Here is a 15,010-nt window from a genome sequence, read left to right as displayed (position 1 = left end):
TCTGTTATTGCATCAACCAGACCGGGACAGAAAAAGTCTCAGGGATTCCAAGGACGTTCCCTTTTATGTATTATTTCAAGTAATCGCCACAAAGGAAAACCGCTTATTTTTACAACTCCTATCTGGTTCAAGCACGCAGGTGATACAAGAAATTGGTATTTACCCCAAGAGGCACGTTTCCAATAAGTGATACTGACAAAGTGTTCACATTAGACACCATTCTATCTCATAAGGTGAGAACAAGAACCACGACAAACCACAAAGTAACAAAACTGCAGAGCGAACGCACAGAGCTGTCCCTGGAGACAACACATCTACACGAGAACAAAATGATTCTGAGACAAGTGCTTCACTCTAGTATCGGTCTCAGCAGAAGGAAACAAGCAGAATAGCTGAAAAGAAAAACATGTAGCCTTCAGATTATATAAAACTAAGCTTAAAAAATGGAAAGTGACTCGCAAGACTTTATAGATAAATTACAATTGCTGCCAAAGTTGTACGCCTCGGCCAACCAGTCAAGTAGCATTTTACATCCACTTCTTTCCTGACTAACATGTTTAGTGAAGCCTTCGGGCTCATTTATGCTCAATGTTAGAGATGTCCGTACTTTGCGTTAATTTCTTCGTATTTGTGCTCATCCCCTGAAAGCTTATGGATACAGATGAAATAAGACAAAACAGAGCAGTACTACTAGAAATCTACGGGCGGAGAATAGCCAACAGATCAATTGGACGATCGTAGGTCAGGAGTAAGAATTTCAACAATGTCAACGCTAATTGAGGGAAAACTTTGCGAGTTGTTTAGAAACTACAAAAACTAAATCTACATGATGTTATACTTCTCCCAGGCACATGGACAAACAGTCACTTTGGCCATTTTCTCAACATTGTCACAATCTCCTTTGTTGTTCTCAGAAACACGTGACTGTGCACTGCCCTCTAGTGGAGGTATTGCTTTACAATCATGCCAACATAAAGGACACATGGAGGTATGTGGGCTTTGACGGGTACATCGTTTGAAACAGACAGATTTATTGCCAGATTTAGATTTATTATTTGTGTAAGGCTGCATAAATTAGCCTTCAGAAGGAATTTAATGAAATTCAGTGTATTCTATCATAGTACGTGTATGGATTTTTGAATTTTGTAAAGTTACAGTGAATTTGACCTTTTACCATCAAATTCTAACTATCCTTGAGTAGTAGTGTTTGTGCCAGATGTGATAAAATTCCCTCTCGGAATTCCTCACATATCATGTTCCTAAAACGTTAGATGACCTCTGACCACCAAAATCAAATCAGTTCTTTGAATTCAAGTGAACCTTAATCCCTCTCAGGGTTCTTGTGAAAAAAAAAAACTCAAGAAAATCCCTTCTTTACAGGGTTCTTGAGATATTGCATTCTGGAGAATGGGAAAGGTGGACAGGTGGACAGGTGGACAGATGGATGTACGTGGACAATCTGGAAATCTACTGCCTCCGGCTTTGGCTGCCACTGGCACAGAGGCATAAAAATTAAACTCTGAAGATACATATTTTTTTCATTTTATGGCCCTTATCTCTGAGCTCCAAACGGAATCTGTGAAGCCTTAACTTTTATTGCTGTGTGTCAGCAATGTCCCGATTCACTGATCTCAAGATTTTTTATCTGCTGACAGGGATTGTAAATTTGAAAGATGACAGTTTGCTACAGTGCACAATAATTGTGTATTACAATGCATCAGGAGACAGCTTGTGATTCTGTTTGACATCAATAATAAAGCAGCACCTAAGTGTATATAGCTTATAGAGTTCAAGGTTAGAAACACAGTCTTATCTTTCAGGTATAAAAACCTCTCTCAAAGGTCCTGTACAGCAATAACAGTGTTTTAACTCTAATTAAATTAATGAATCCCTGTTCATGACAGGCTCGTCCACTGTGTACCATTTACTCACTGTGCAGATACTGTCCTGCTCTTTATTGGATTTTTAGGTTTAGGTTTGCACTCCAGAAACCATAGCCACCTGAGACAGCATTATATTTCAAACACGTTGGTTTGTCCTGATCAGCAATTTTCTGATCTCTTTTAACATTAAAGGAACAATAAGTATTTTATTTTTACAAAAAGTTTACCCAAACAGTGGGTATCAGGGATTGGTTGTTTTGGCACATGTACAGCTCATTCAGGTGTCATTCTGGCTGCTGATTGGTGGCCTGAACATATGACTGCCTTCCCTGCACTTACTGGACACGGTCAAAAGAGCGGCCGCCACATGAGAGCACATTCACTAAGAAATATTAGCATTACTCGTTCTGGAAAGTCTAATCAGGCAACATAATACCCGTGTTGATAAGGCATTTACCAACCTCTGCAAATAAAAGCAATAGGAACAAAATGAAATCTAAGATCAACATCGATACGGTCAATGCATGGCATGGTTTCATTATTAGCTGATATCTCTTGTTGTTGTTTCCACAGGGAGTCAGTGCCGCAGTGAGCAGACACACTGAGATGAAGATGAAAGACCACACAACACAATATGTAACTCCAGAGCTGTCCGTGAAAACACTGCAGTTTACTCCGACGGACAATGAATCACAGAATCAGTAAATTATGCTGCAAAAGAAAGTGCTTAAGCTGAATAGTCTCCTTAGAGTAATTTGACAATTTGCAAGTTAATCATGCATATTGTAATTGTTTGAATAAACATAATGACTATTTACTGTGTTTCACTGGGGCTATGTCGATTAATGTACACGTTGCTTCAGTAGGAATAGATCGTGTCTTGTTAGCCTCTGCACCAGTGTGACAATCAGATCTGTGGACTCCCTTTTCATCCCAGTTTTTTGTCCACAGATGAAATGACAACTGGAGCCTTAGATCCATTCTCTTCATGACCGACACATGGGCTTCTCCACATGCACTATTCAGCAGTTCTCCTTCACTTGCAGTAAAAACACTCAGGAGGTAATTAATTTATTAGGAATTACAAAATCCCTGCAAAGCATTGTGGTGTCGCAGATAGCACAAAATATTGTATGTGCTCTGCCATAAATCATTGTGCAGTACAGGGAGGGAGGGAGGGGGGGAGGGAGAGGTGGTAGCAGTGGGATGGTGAAGTTCAACTTTAATTTCACTCAATTAAGTGGACGAGGAGGAACCGATACGCCCCAACAAGCCACCTACACTCCACCGTAGTCATACTGTGCTGTTATAATTAAATTGGATGCCCACCGAAAACAGCCGTGTGCACAGACTCTTCTGTAAGCAGCGCACATGACCTTTAGGCTTCAGCTGACACAACAGAAATAGACAAAAAAGGCGGTGGAGCTAAGTAGAGCCAAGTAGACACGGTTCTCCTGTTTGTTCTTCCCCTCTGTGCTCATGTGTAAACTCAGAACAATGTGTATTATTAATGAAGCAGTTTGAGTTTGCTGCTTCTGAAGTGTTTTAGAAAGAAGTTTAAAGACTTCCAGCCCCTGATGACGACATTTTTGAAGGTCTATGATTATATTGCTAAGTGACAGGGACTTTAGGCATACATTAGATATTTCTATTTTGACAGCATGGCTGTGAATAGCAATGTTCCCACACAATTCTTTCTTTCCCGAGACCGATGCCTGGACTTTGCTTAACCGTCAAAACCAAGTTCCAATCTGATACCAGTGGATTAAAAAAAGAACAACTTATATAACATAGTCTAACTGTTATATAACTGGAAGTGATGAGAACCATAGAATTTGACAGTCATAACTAAAACGAATACAAATACATATAGAACATAGCTTTAAATAGCCGTTAATATGCAGTCACAGTTAAATAAAAGATTTTTACGTAGTACCATTCTTTAAAACTAAAGTCTTGCATATGTACAAGTCGACATTCTACTTGTAGGTATTCCTTGATATCTACTTGACACATTCTGGCAAGCTCTGGCTAAAGCTACTCGAAATCACTTCCTTTAGTAAAGTAAAAGGCAATGGAAACTGCAAATCACATTCTCCTCTTCCTCATCTTCCCGAGAGGAAAAAGAAAGTCATGCCAGGTTATTATCTCCTGTAAATTCATGCCTCATTACCGGAGGACAATGACCGAAAGCATCAGAATTCCGGTGGTAATGAAAAATGGTTAGTGTTTCATTCTGGAAACCTCTCAAGCAGAGATAAACTGAGCTGCTGGTAATTTCAGGAAATAAAAGGTTTGGATGAAAAGTGGCGAGGCCAATAAGAATCCTTCCAGCGGCCTGTCAGTCTGGCTAACACCGACCGGTGAGAGGTGGATTAGAGCTGGATTTGCTGGCTTAGAGCTCATTTGTCCCCCCCGCCTTAGACAAAAGCCCTACGGTTTTCCTTACAAAGTCTGACTGACACCTCTGTGCTACCACGGCAACTAGACGAGAGATGCCCTCATCATGCAGCAAGGACAGAGACTCATTCACCTGGAAAAGGATGATTAGAAAAATTAACAATCTAATCTGTTGCACGTTGAATACACCGTTTCAACCAGCTTTTACAGTAATTCTTTGACGGCAATACTTTCTTTTTCTTTGTCGACCAAACCCGAATACTGTGTGTGTTATATAACACCAGAGGGATGTTCTAAAACTTGAGTGAGTCAACTTTTTGATTTCCTCCGGCAGCTTTGAGTCTCTTATCAGCAGACCCTGAACAGCTTCATGCCGTATAAGACGGAGAAATTTGGCTTTCAGAGTCGACTAGCAAAAAGAAAAACATGAACACAACACAGCCGCGCACACACAGAGTTATTCACTCTGCTATTCAACATGCAGTGTAATGATGGGTTTAGGGCTCTGGCCATGCAGATAGTCTCAGTGGAAATCGATACAACCCACAGATTATTTCACACACTATTCAACAAAAGCACCACAAGCAACCACAGAGAAAGAGCAAGTGCCAGCGCAGAGAGGAGGAAGAGAGCATCCTGCAGGGCAGACAGTCTCACAGTATTAATACTAAATCTATAACCTAGTTTAGCCTGGGCCTGCTCGTCTATTTTCGTGAACTACCAATTTTATTAATACTCTCTATACTGTGCGAATCACAACATGCAACCTTAGTCACAATGATTTTCATTTTCCTCATTTAAAAGCTGATTAAGCTCAAGTGAAAAGAGGCTTTCATCCACACGGTGTCCATGAGATGTGTTGGGAACTGGAGCTCAATTCACTGCATTATTGTCTCTTTCGCAGTTGCCATGACGTGAATGAGGAAAATGAGAATCAGCTCAGCTCAAACACGTGGTCATTTCTGTTCTCCTGTTCAGCATAACTCATATCTGCCTTTTGAGAAAATTATGAGAACAAATAGAAATTTAGATCTAAGGCTCGCCATTCTCCCAACGAGAATTTCATTACATTTTTGCGCCAATATTGGACCACCATCATAGACTCATAGATTCAAATGTTTATATGCTGTGAGCTCTGTGCACTGTGATGATCGCATCCTGTACGGGCGATGAATTTGCAAGTCAATATCAGCTCTTCTCTGTGCTGTTCTATGCATCACATTACCGTCTGGCAAGTGGGTTTATTGTTGGGTCTGTGCTTTCCCCTTTATAACAATAACAGATGTTACATCAGCATGACGCCTCACCAATGTACAAATGTTGGATCCATCTGTCAACCTCCACCTCGTCAAGTTGTTTTCTCACCCATTTACTCTTGATGACGTCTTAAAAACGGAATTTTTCAATCATAATAGCATAAAATTAATGTAAACCAGCAAATGAAAAGCATTTCGCAGCCTGATTCACTGTACTGTAATTAAACCATGTTATCATGGAGGTTATATCCGTGTTTGACTCACTTTCTGAAGGTCGGTATGGATCCCTGTAAGGTCCGACCAGGGGACGTCCCTGACCCGTGGCTCCGTCCGGAGAGCAAGCTGTCGGTTTCAAATGTAAACATCCCATCCCGGTCGTCAGGCACATCCAGGAACTCCCCGTCGCTCCACATTCCCACTGTGCCATCCATCGCCTGGTATCTGATCTCTATAGTAACGCTGGTCTGAAATGAAGAGGAAGGAACAGCTTTAGTTGATATTATCAGTCGACAACAAACCTTCACTTTCGTAGGTGCCACAAGTAACGTTCCTGACGCTAATTTAAAAGGCTTGTTTGTTCGGATGACAGTTTTATCAGTGTCAGTATCTACAGTCCTTCAACTAGCAAATCTATGACCTGGTTTAATAAAGCTTTAGCAGCTCAGGTATTCTACAAATATATTCATTACAATTGCCTGTTCATATTCAGTTTCATTCACTTGTCATATTTTAAACATTATCTTCTTTTTACCAAACCACAAGTCTGTTGAAAGGCCTCAACAACTATTTGATGGATTGGCATTCACTTTTAAACAGGAGTTTATGGAGCGTAGAAAATGATCTAGATTGATTTATGTGATTTGCAAAACTTTTCCTCTGGTGCCACGATGACTTTGACCTTGTGGTTCTTAGATGGATTTTCATTCAAATTCGGTGCAGTCACGTTTCCCTCAGGATAACTTGCAGTTCTTACATTTTCATGTAGCGCCATCTGCAGGGCAAAATCGATAATTCAAAGTAACTTGATTAATTAATTAGTTATTTGTTTTATGATCAAATTCTTGCCGAACCAATGAAATTCCCATCGACCTCAGCAATGTTTAGCGCTGATTAGGAAATGCAAACAACGTTGTGAGGATGCTAGCGTTTAAGTCCAAGCACCATTGCACCAATGGTGGACCGTATCTATATAGCGCTAGTGCCTCGAGTTACAAGTCACCAATTCACACACACGTTTATACAGCTCTACTCAATGCTCTTCTTATTACACACCATGCACATGTCATCAGTTGCAATTCGGTTTAGTATCTTGCCCAAAGGCATTTCGGCACTTGGACTAGAGGAGCCTACTTTCTGGTTAATGGACATCTCAGTCCAGTATCACTACAGCGGCTACAGACTCACTTAAAGTGCTATATTAAAAAACTGTCCCATTTATTATTAATATGCTATAAAAAGACATCATGGAACATTACTGTGCATTACTGTGAATATTCACGTTTTTATATTTATTATTTATTTTAGTTTTTTACCTTTTAATTATAGTATAACTCTGCACTTGCTGCCAAACCAAACTTGTGCTGAAAGACTCCAGTGAATTTACAGACCAGCCAACACCCTCAGGCTTGTGTGGCACGTCTACACCAGTCCACTTAATTGTGTTTGGAAAACTCTCAATATGCACAACAAACTTTAACAGGCCTGTTTATCATCTCCTCTGCCTGGTATTTGCTTGGGGACTTTGGATTGACAGTAACTGTTTGTTAAATGTGGGCCAGAGACATTGGTGACAATGGAGTTTGTCTTCGGTGCCTTGAGGAGAGTCTGGACTAATATTATCCTCCTGACAACGACCTGATCTTTATTATGAAAAGGCCAATTTATTCCACTGACAAAGACAGATGTGAGTAAATATACACGGGGCTCCTGCTCCCCCTCTCCTCCTCCTTCTGTCTCCATGTCGCTCTCCTTTCACCCTCGCAAGACAATCCCCGTAGTCCGCCAGGAGTTAGATTTGTTGCTATGGCAACCATACCAGTGCAGAGTTGTAAGTAAAAGTGTTGCTCCGAGTTTCTTGCTGCAGGGCTGTACAGTACTGTGTTTGCTTTGATGTGTCTTCATGCAAAAGCACTATGACAGTATATGTTCCAGTGTGTGTGTGTGTGTGTGTGAGCACTCCCATGCTGCGTGGCATCATATCAGAAACATCACATCAGCACTACCAGCTCCACTGACACATCTCTCCACCCGCGGTGCTTTAAAACCTCACATGGTTAATTTGTCCTGCACACATCCTATTGTCTCATTTCCACATCCATATTCACTCTCACATTATTAATTCACCAGCAAAATCATCCTCGCACTCATCTTTCCCACAGAGCTCCTCTCTGCTCAGCTGTTCTAAATACAATATACAATTAATAGAGAATGTGTGGATTAATGTTCATGGGGAGTATCTCAAAATGCTGATGTTGTATTTCCAGGTCTTTAATGGTGGTGCCTTTATAGCCCTGATGGCGGCTGCTACTTCTCTCTCTATTGCCACCACTGCAGGTGTAATGAAACATTGATCTCTTCACTTAATGTCTCCTATTTGCTTGTGAATGCATTGTACTGTCAAAAAAAGATTCATTTTAGCCCTACTTATGTAAGTTGTCTAATTTTAAGACAACACACTGTTGTTTAGACTAACCTCTTTTAAGTAGTGTTACGGTTTGAAAAAAACCCCTCCTCTTATTCCATCGTGTCTGTGGCAGCTTGCTTTACCTTTATCATTGAAACTATGTGATATTTACACTGAGTGAAACATTGCAAAAACTCCATATTCTATGTGTTTATTGGTGCCCTTTTCCAACCAGTATTCAAAGTGTAAATTATTTATAGATAGTTTCATCTTGACATGTTGGGAATCCTTGAAAAATGTGGATCTCCATTAAAATTTTATACAGATGTAGTTTTTACTGATGGGTTTGTCAAACCTGACCCAATTATTCATATGGCCACTTGGGGCAGCACAACAAGCTTTATAAAGTACATGACCACTAAATAAAAAAATAAAATGATCACGTTAATGATGCACATGTAAAAGAATCGTGTAAATAATCCAGATCCTCGAAAAATATTTAGGTTTCGCTCAACCGTGACACAGTAACCATCTTGTTTACACTTGAACATATTATTTTGTGTAAAATTATTTTACCACCAAAAAGAGATAAAACACATTATAAATGTTGAAGTGGAATCTGACTGATGGATACAAAAAAAATGTCAAAATGTACATTGCTATCATGATTATATTGTTCTAGTGAATTCTTTTGGCCACAATGATCATGTAGGGAAAACTCTGTACCACTACAGTCCTACATATCAAGCTTGGCCTTACTTTATTGGACGCCTGACGTATGGACGTATTTACACCGATTCAACAGAAAAAATCCATGGTGGAAATTCCTCTGTACACATTTCTTACTGAGGGATGCAGTGATATGAGCAAGCTCCCCAAAAGCTTTAATATCCGGATGGCGCTCACAGTGTTGAGCCTCACCTTTATCGATGTGTTGTTATCATCGATGAGTGTGTCCGTCAGCTCCAGGTGTCCATCTTCAGCCACCTTCTGAAGCACCATACAGAAAGTCCCCACCAGTCTGCGGGAAAACATCGACAGGGAAAAACACATGTCATTAAAATAAATAAATCACTAAGTGGCGTTATGCGTTTTTTGTTCTTTGTTCCTCCTCTGTTGACCATCTGTTTACCTAAAAAAATCTAAAGTCTGAATCGTCACACTGGTACTTAATATATTTTTTCTGTTGTTACACTACTGAAAACTGACAAACGGAACTTTTTTTTATATTCCCCAATAGCGTCTGCTCTCCACCGCTGCACTTCACAGTGAGTAGCTGAGTGTGTGTCAGAGATAAGAGTCAAGGAGAGTGGGTGCTGATGGATATGGGCTGTGACAGACATTGAGAGAGTGCCAAACTACAATCGTCGCTATACTCTCACTACAGTATTTCACACCTCACCTCGATCAATCCCCTACTTCAGCAAACAGAGGCTCACATTTACTGTAGTTAAATCAACCCCCATCCATTCATTTACAGATGTGAGGAATCCTCATGAAACATTTAAGATTAGACCACTATGGATTTTTGGGGGATGATGCAGATACCTGCCTCTACTGGTTTGTAATATTTGCCCAATGAGCAATTGAATTTCTTTTGCAGACCATGTGCTGCATGGTTAGAAATACTGCTGTCCTCCACAGTAAAAAGACAAGGGGAGCTCTATTTTATTGCTCGATTAAAACAGGGGCAACCGCTCCCAACACTGATCCCACTGATAATGATCTTCCTGCCCTGTCTGAAGTTGTAATCTGTCGTGTCTCATTAGATAACACAAGTAGCACCATTAAAAATACATTTAAAATATCTGGTGTGAAAATTAGCAAAGCACATTGTATGTAATTATATCAATTAGGATTCACATCAAAGAAAATAGCAAAAAAATAACAAGGACTAAATAACTTCTACTGTGACTCAGCAAAAGCTTTCAATACATTGCAGCACTTATCTTAAGCTCTTATCAAAGCCCTTAAGGACAGGTAACTAATTAAATGAAGACGAATGCACCATTCATCCACCCAGAACACTAAGTGAAGAATCAGTCCTTGCTTTTGTTTTGGCAAAGTTGGCTGTTACTTGGAATTTGCAAGGAAAAAATAAAGTTTACTCAGTTTGTCCTAATTTAAAAGTTAACCCGAAGGCTGCAGAGGCTCAGTGTTGACCTTCGAGCAAACTTCAGCATGTGCACCCATTTTTCACTTAAGTTTTATTAGTTTTTTTCTTTTTCACTTTATGAAAGCTCAGGGTTTAATGAATGGATTATCTGAGCATCATTATGCTTTTTCCACATTTGATCAGAGTTACTGTAATTAACGGTTCAAAATGTTGTAAACAGCATTCTTGTCAACATCCAAGTCACAGAGGAATTCGGATGTTATTTCTGAAAGCTCCAAGAAATCCAGTTGAGCACCTAATAATACAGAAAACCAAGCAAACACATGCTTTGTGTCAGCCAAAGACCACCACTGAGGGTAATTAAACCCTGGTTAAAGAGTTTCATTATCAGTGGACAACATTTTGAACCACCGACTGCTGTATCATCTTAAATTGTCGTATTATGTGAACTAAGCAAGCCATGAATATCTTTCCAATCTCTACACTCAATAACATATTACATGAACATGGCATTAGGAACAGAAAGCACATGGGCACAGGGAGAATGCAAACCTCTGCCAAGGCTGAGTGGCACTTTATCACGATATTGCATATACATGCATTGAGATTAGATACACCCGGCTTATTATCCGTATCCGCACCAAATTTCACCGGATCACAGATATTAGAACTCTAAATGGGCCTGATTTTTTAAAATTATCATTCTCTGCATTATTTCTTGGGAAATTCATTAAAAAAAGGTCTGGATCTTGCTCAAAGTAAAAAAAATCAGTTCAGTCATTTTTGTGTAATCCTGCTTAAAGGCAAACAAACAGCATTGAAAACATAACGTCCTTGACGGAGGTAAAAATGGCTTCAACGGCAGAATCCTTTGACACATCAAAAGAAGTGGACAAGGCCAGAAACAATCTCAACTGAGAATGTGTGAAGGACAAAATTACATCCAGTCCCCTTCTTTAATACTTTCTCTCAAAAAAAAAAGAAAGAAGATTGACCAAACACAACAGAATAAGATGCAAATCATTGTTGTTACATATATAAATATAAAACACAGGGTTCATTGCTTTGCTGCTATGCTGCCCAGGGATCCCTCATAGGAGCTTAGCAGTGGGAAGAAACCCAGTACAATCCCCATTCAGCCAGGCAATTAGAGCTGGTGAATAATTTAAAGAGTTTCCCCCAAAACAGTTTGTTGTTCTCAGAGCAATCTGTCACACACAAAGAACATGTAGGCCAGCCTCCATCATATGTAATTTATACTATGAGGGTCACACACACGTTAACAAACGCTGTAAATACAGCTGTGTTTTAGATGCCAGTGTATATGTAACACACGGTGCAAGAAAATACATGTGGCACGACAAGAGAATCATTAGAAAGAGCAGACACACAATTACCAGGCTGGATATGAGTCCGCAGGGAGAGATAATATCATGAAATATGGGCATACGATCAATAGCTTTAACACAGGCGCACGCACACACAGGCGCACGCACACACACACACACACACACACACACGCACACACACACACACACACACACACACACACACACACACACACACACACACACACACACACACACACACACACACACACACACACTCAAACACTCAAACACTCACACACAAAGAAAATACACAGCGATCGTGGCTAATGATGTGAGCGTCCCAGCAGGACTATAGAAGTTGAGTGAATGAGCACAGTAAACACACACACACACTCACACACACACACACACACACACACACACACACACACACACACACACACACACACACACACACACACACACACACACACACACACACACACACACCATACAGTCTTATTAAATGCACAACCAAGGAAATAAAAAAAAATTCAGCACGTGGCATCTTATCACTGAGCAAATAAAGAGTGGTCCCCGTTTATCAGCTGCTATTATTCTTCCTCTCTCGCTTGATTAATCTCCGTCTTTATCTCTGTCCTCGCCTAAACTTTATCTTTCCTGCAGAGCCAGCCGTGGTGAATTCAAGCTACAGTAGGAAGTGAGGCTACATTTGTCAGCAGAGCTTCCAAACTTAATAATGAGATGAATTCAGACTTCCAGAATATGACTTATACCAGTTATTTGAAGAAAAGCTCTTTCTCTGTGTAGGTGTATATCCGCCACGTTCGCCGCTGAATAACTCCACATTCAACTTTGAAGGCGTTAACGTGATTAAAGAAGAAAGTCGGCAAGGTTATAAATGTTTCTGTGCAGAAAACTTTTTTTCTTTGAAGATGAGTAAAGACTTTTGCCCTGACTGTACAAAACCACAGCAGAATCATCTCTCTTTCCTCCCCCAGACTGTGGTGATCATTATGTCAAGCGCTGCCAAGAGAAGCAAAGGGGCGGTCATTTCCTTTCAGCCATTGTAACATGTGTACAAGTGTTGAATAATTGAGCTGAGCAGAGCCTATCATGTTCTGGCTCACTTTTTAGCACTTCAAAAGGTGGCATTCATTATTGATTGTAGTTCTGCAAACAATTTACTTTCATCTGCTCCATTATTCAGATATCCCTTCCCTTTCAATTCGTGTTATTTGCGAGCCTCGGGTATCTTTTGACAATCGAGATGTGACTGATGAAATCGCTGGCAGAGCCGAGCTGGAGAGAAGGTGAGCACGGCGGAAACATAAAAGTCAAACAGAGTCGTTGTTGAGGTCGCTCTAATCCAGCTCAGCTGCTGGTGACTCAGCTGGACGGACAGTGTGAAATGGAAATGTTACAGCTGACGTGTGTGTGTGTGTGTGTGTTTGGCCTTTGATTAGCAGGGGAGAAACCTCTGCCAAGCAGTGCCCCCCATTGGTGAATACAAGCAGATATAAACATAAAAAGATTCAACACACATGTCTCCCTGGACAGATAATGAGTCACATGGACACAATTTATTTTCTCTCTTTCAAACACAAACGCAAGCAAAATTGACTTTTTTTAAACAACACACAACAGAAAAAGCTGTTGAGCCGAGTTGTTCAGTGTCCATCACAATGCCAATAAAATCAAAATAGTGTGTGGTTTAGTTGCTCTTATTGCTGAGTGTCTGCAGAGTGACAGTTTGAATATAACAGCTGTGTCATGGCACGAAATTAACAATAAAATATTCTATGTAAATACAGTGTGACCCCGATTTCATTTACAGAAAGAGGAGGAGGAAAGAAAATACACAGATGGACACCTACGAATCTTAATCTTGTCTGTGGTGTTGATGAAATAACACCACAGACAAGAAGAAATTTTGATGAAGCATTTGGATGAATTAGATAAATCCGCGATGATAAACATCTTGGGGTTGAAGCAGTGGCACAACAGCATCACTTAAGTTATTCAAATCCATCAAGAGGAGGGAATATGAACGTTTTCATGGCGATCCATCCGATAGTTGTCGAGACATCTCACTCAAAACCAAAAATATTAACCTGCTGCGGATGCTACACAGATGAAAAGTCTGATTTTCACCAAAGTCAATATTGACTCATCCTCTGGGGACCGTGAATGTCTGCATCAAATCTAATCCCAAGCAGTGCAACAGCTGTTGAGAAATTTCAGTCTGGAGCAAAGTGGTGAACCAACCAATGGACTGACTTTACCTAGCATGACTAAAAAGTAAAACGAGGGCAATGTTAGAACCCTGTACGATAGGGAAATAAAAAAAATAAAAAGCTACAAATCCACACAGTTCAATCCTGCACTTCAAGCAAAGAAAACCAAGATGAAATTCACCACAGTTACAACTTTATGTTCGCAAGCTTGCAATTTCAAACCAGGCTAAAGTTTGTCTCAATGTCTTCAAAAGAGTTATAAACTTTTTGAGCACCAGCAAAGCTCAGTTGCTGAGCTCCAAATGAAAACCACAAAGCTAATGTCAAGACAAACAGAAACTCAAGGAGGAAGTGGAAAGAAACATCAAGGGGATGACTCAATTTAGTGAAACCAGGAGAAGAGAAAGACAGAGGAGGATTCTTTGCGCGGCTTCGTCAATAGTAAACAGTTTGTTCTCATTTCAGGGGAAGCTGGATGCAACTCAGAAACCAATTTTATGGATAAAAGAGAGGAAAACAACAATCTAACACGAGAAAGAAGATCAAAAGTTTCATGTTTGAGATGAGTACACAGAGCGTATACACCCCCGACCAGTAATTTAAAACTCATAATGTTCCTTTTAAATGGATCAACTATTGCACGGTTCTTCCTGGCAAAACAGATACAGTGTCAATATTCAAGAACTGATGTTCACCTCTGACACTCAAGACATAAATAAATTCTGCATGAATGTCAAAAAGAATGAGTAAACAACAACTCATCTTCTTTTGTATCATGCAGATCCAAATTACTCTGAATGTGAATACAGCTGTAACAGTTTGTAACTGCACAAAGGCCTTGTTAAGGAAATGAAAGCTGTTAGTCAAAGCACTGGTTTTGCCACAATGATCCGTTAGGGGCCATACTAGTAGAGAATTATACAAGTCTGTGTAAAAAACTGGCTGAGATGCTGTGATGTCAGCTTGTACACATTTTAGTCACCTTTCCCTCTAAACTTTAATAGTTTACCTGGTAACTTTTGAGTAAGTTCATGACCTGACAACTGGAGAGATTTGAATGTCCATATGAGTCACAGAGATCCACAGGTCCTCTTTGAGACAGATAAGAAATCCCTGCATTTAAACAATGCAAGTGAGACTGAGTGTGATAATAAGGTCCAGCAG

The 15,010-nt window shown here is 40.1% G+C and overlaps 1 protein-coding gene across 9 annotated transcripts in view; it reads right to left on the bottom strand.

The window, feature by feature from the left end:
* otofa (otoferlin a) overlaps window positions 1-15,010 on the bottom strand; it is a 67,185-nt gene that overhangs the window by 29,242 nt on the left and 22,933 nt on the right. For all 9 annotated transcript variants that reach the window (XM_034579505.1, XM_034579509.1, XM_034579511.1 and 6 more), the window contains exons 4-5: window positions 9,084-9,183; window positions 5,804-6,003 (exon numbers count right to left, since the gene is read on the bottom strand). In XM_034579505.1, the coding sequence (XP_034435396.1) occupies window positions 5,804-6,003; window positions 9,084-9,183 (300 nt within the window). The remainder of the gene's footprint in view (window positions 1-5,803; window positions 6,004-9,083; window positions 9,184-15,010) is intronic.

Source organism: Hippoglossus hippoglossus, chromosome 24, assembly GCF_009819705.1.
Source record: "Hippoglossus hippoglossus isolate fHipHip1 chromosome 24, fHipHip1.pri, whole genome shotgun sequence".
Lineage (NCBI taxonomy): Eukaryota > Metazoa > Chordata > Actinopteri > Pleuronectiformes > Pleuronectidae > Hippoglossus > Hippoglossus hippoglossus.
Note: the sequence above shows the minus strand (reverse complement) of the source record. Positions and strands in the feature narration are given on the sequence as shown.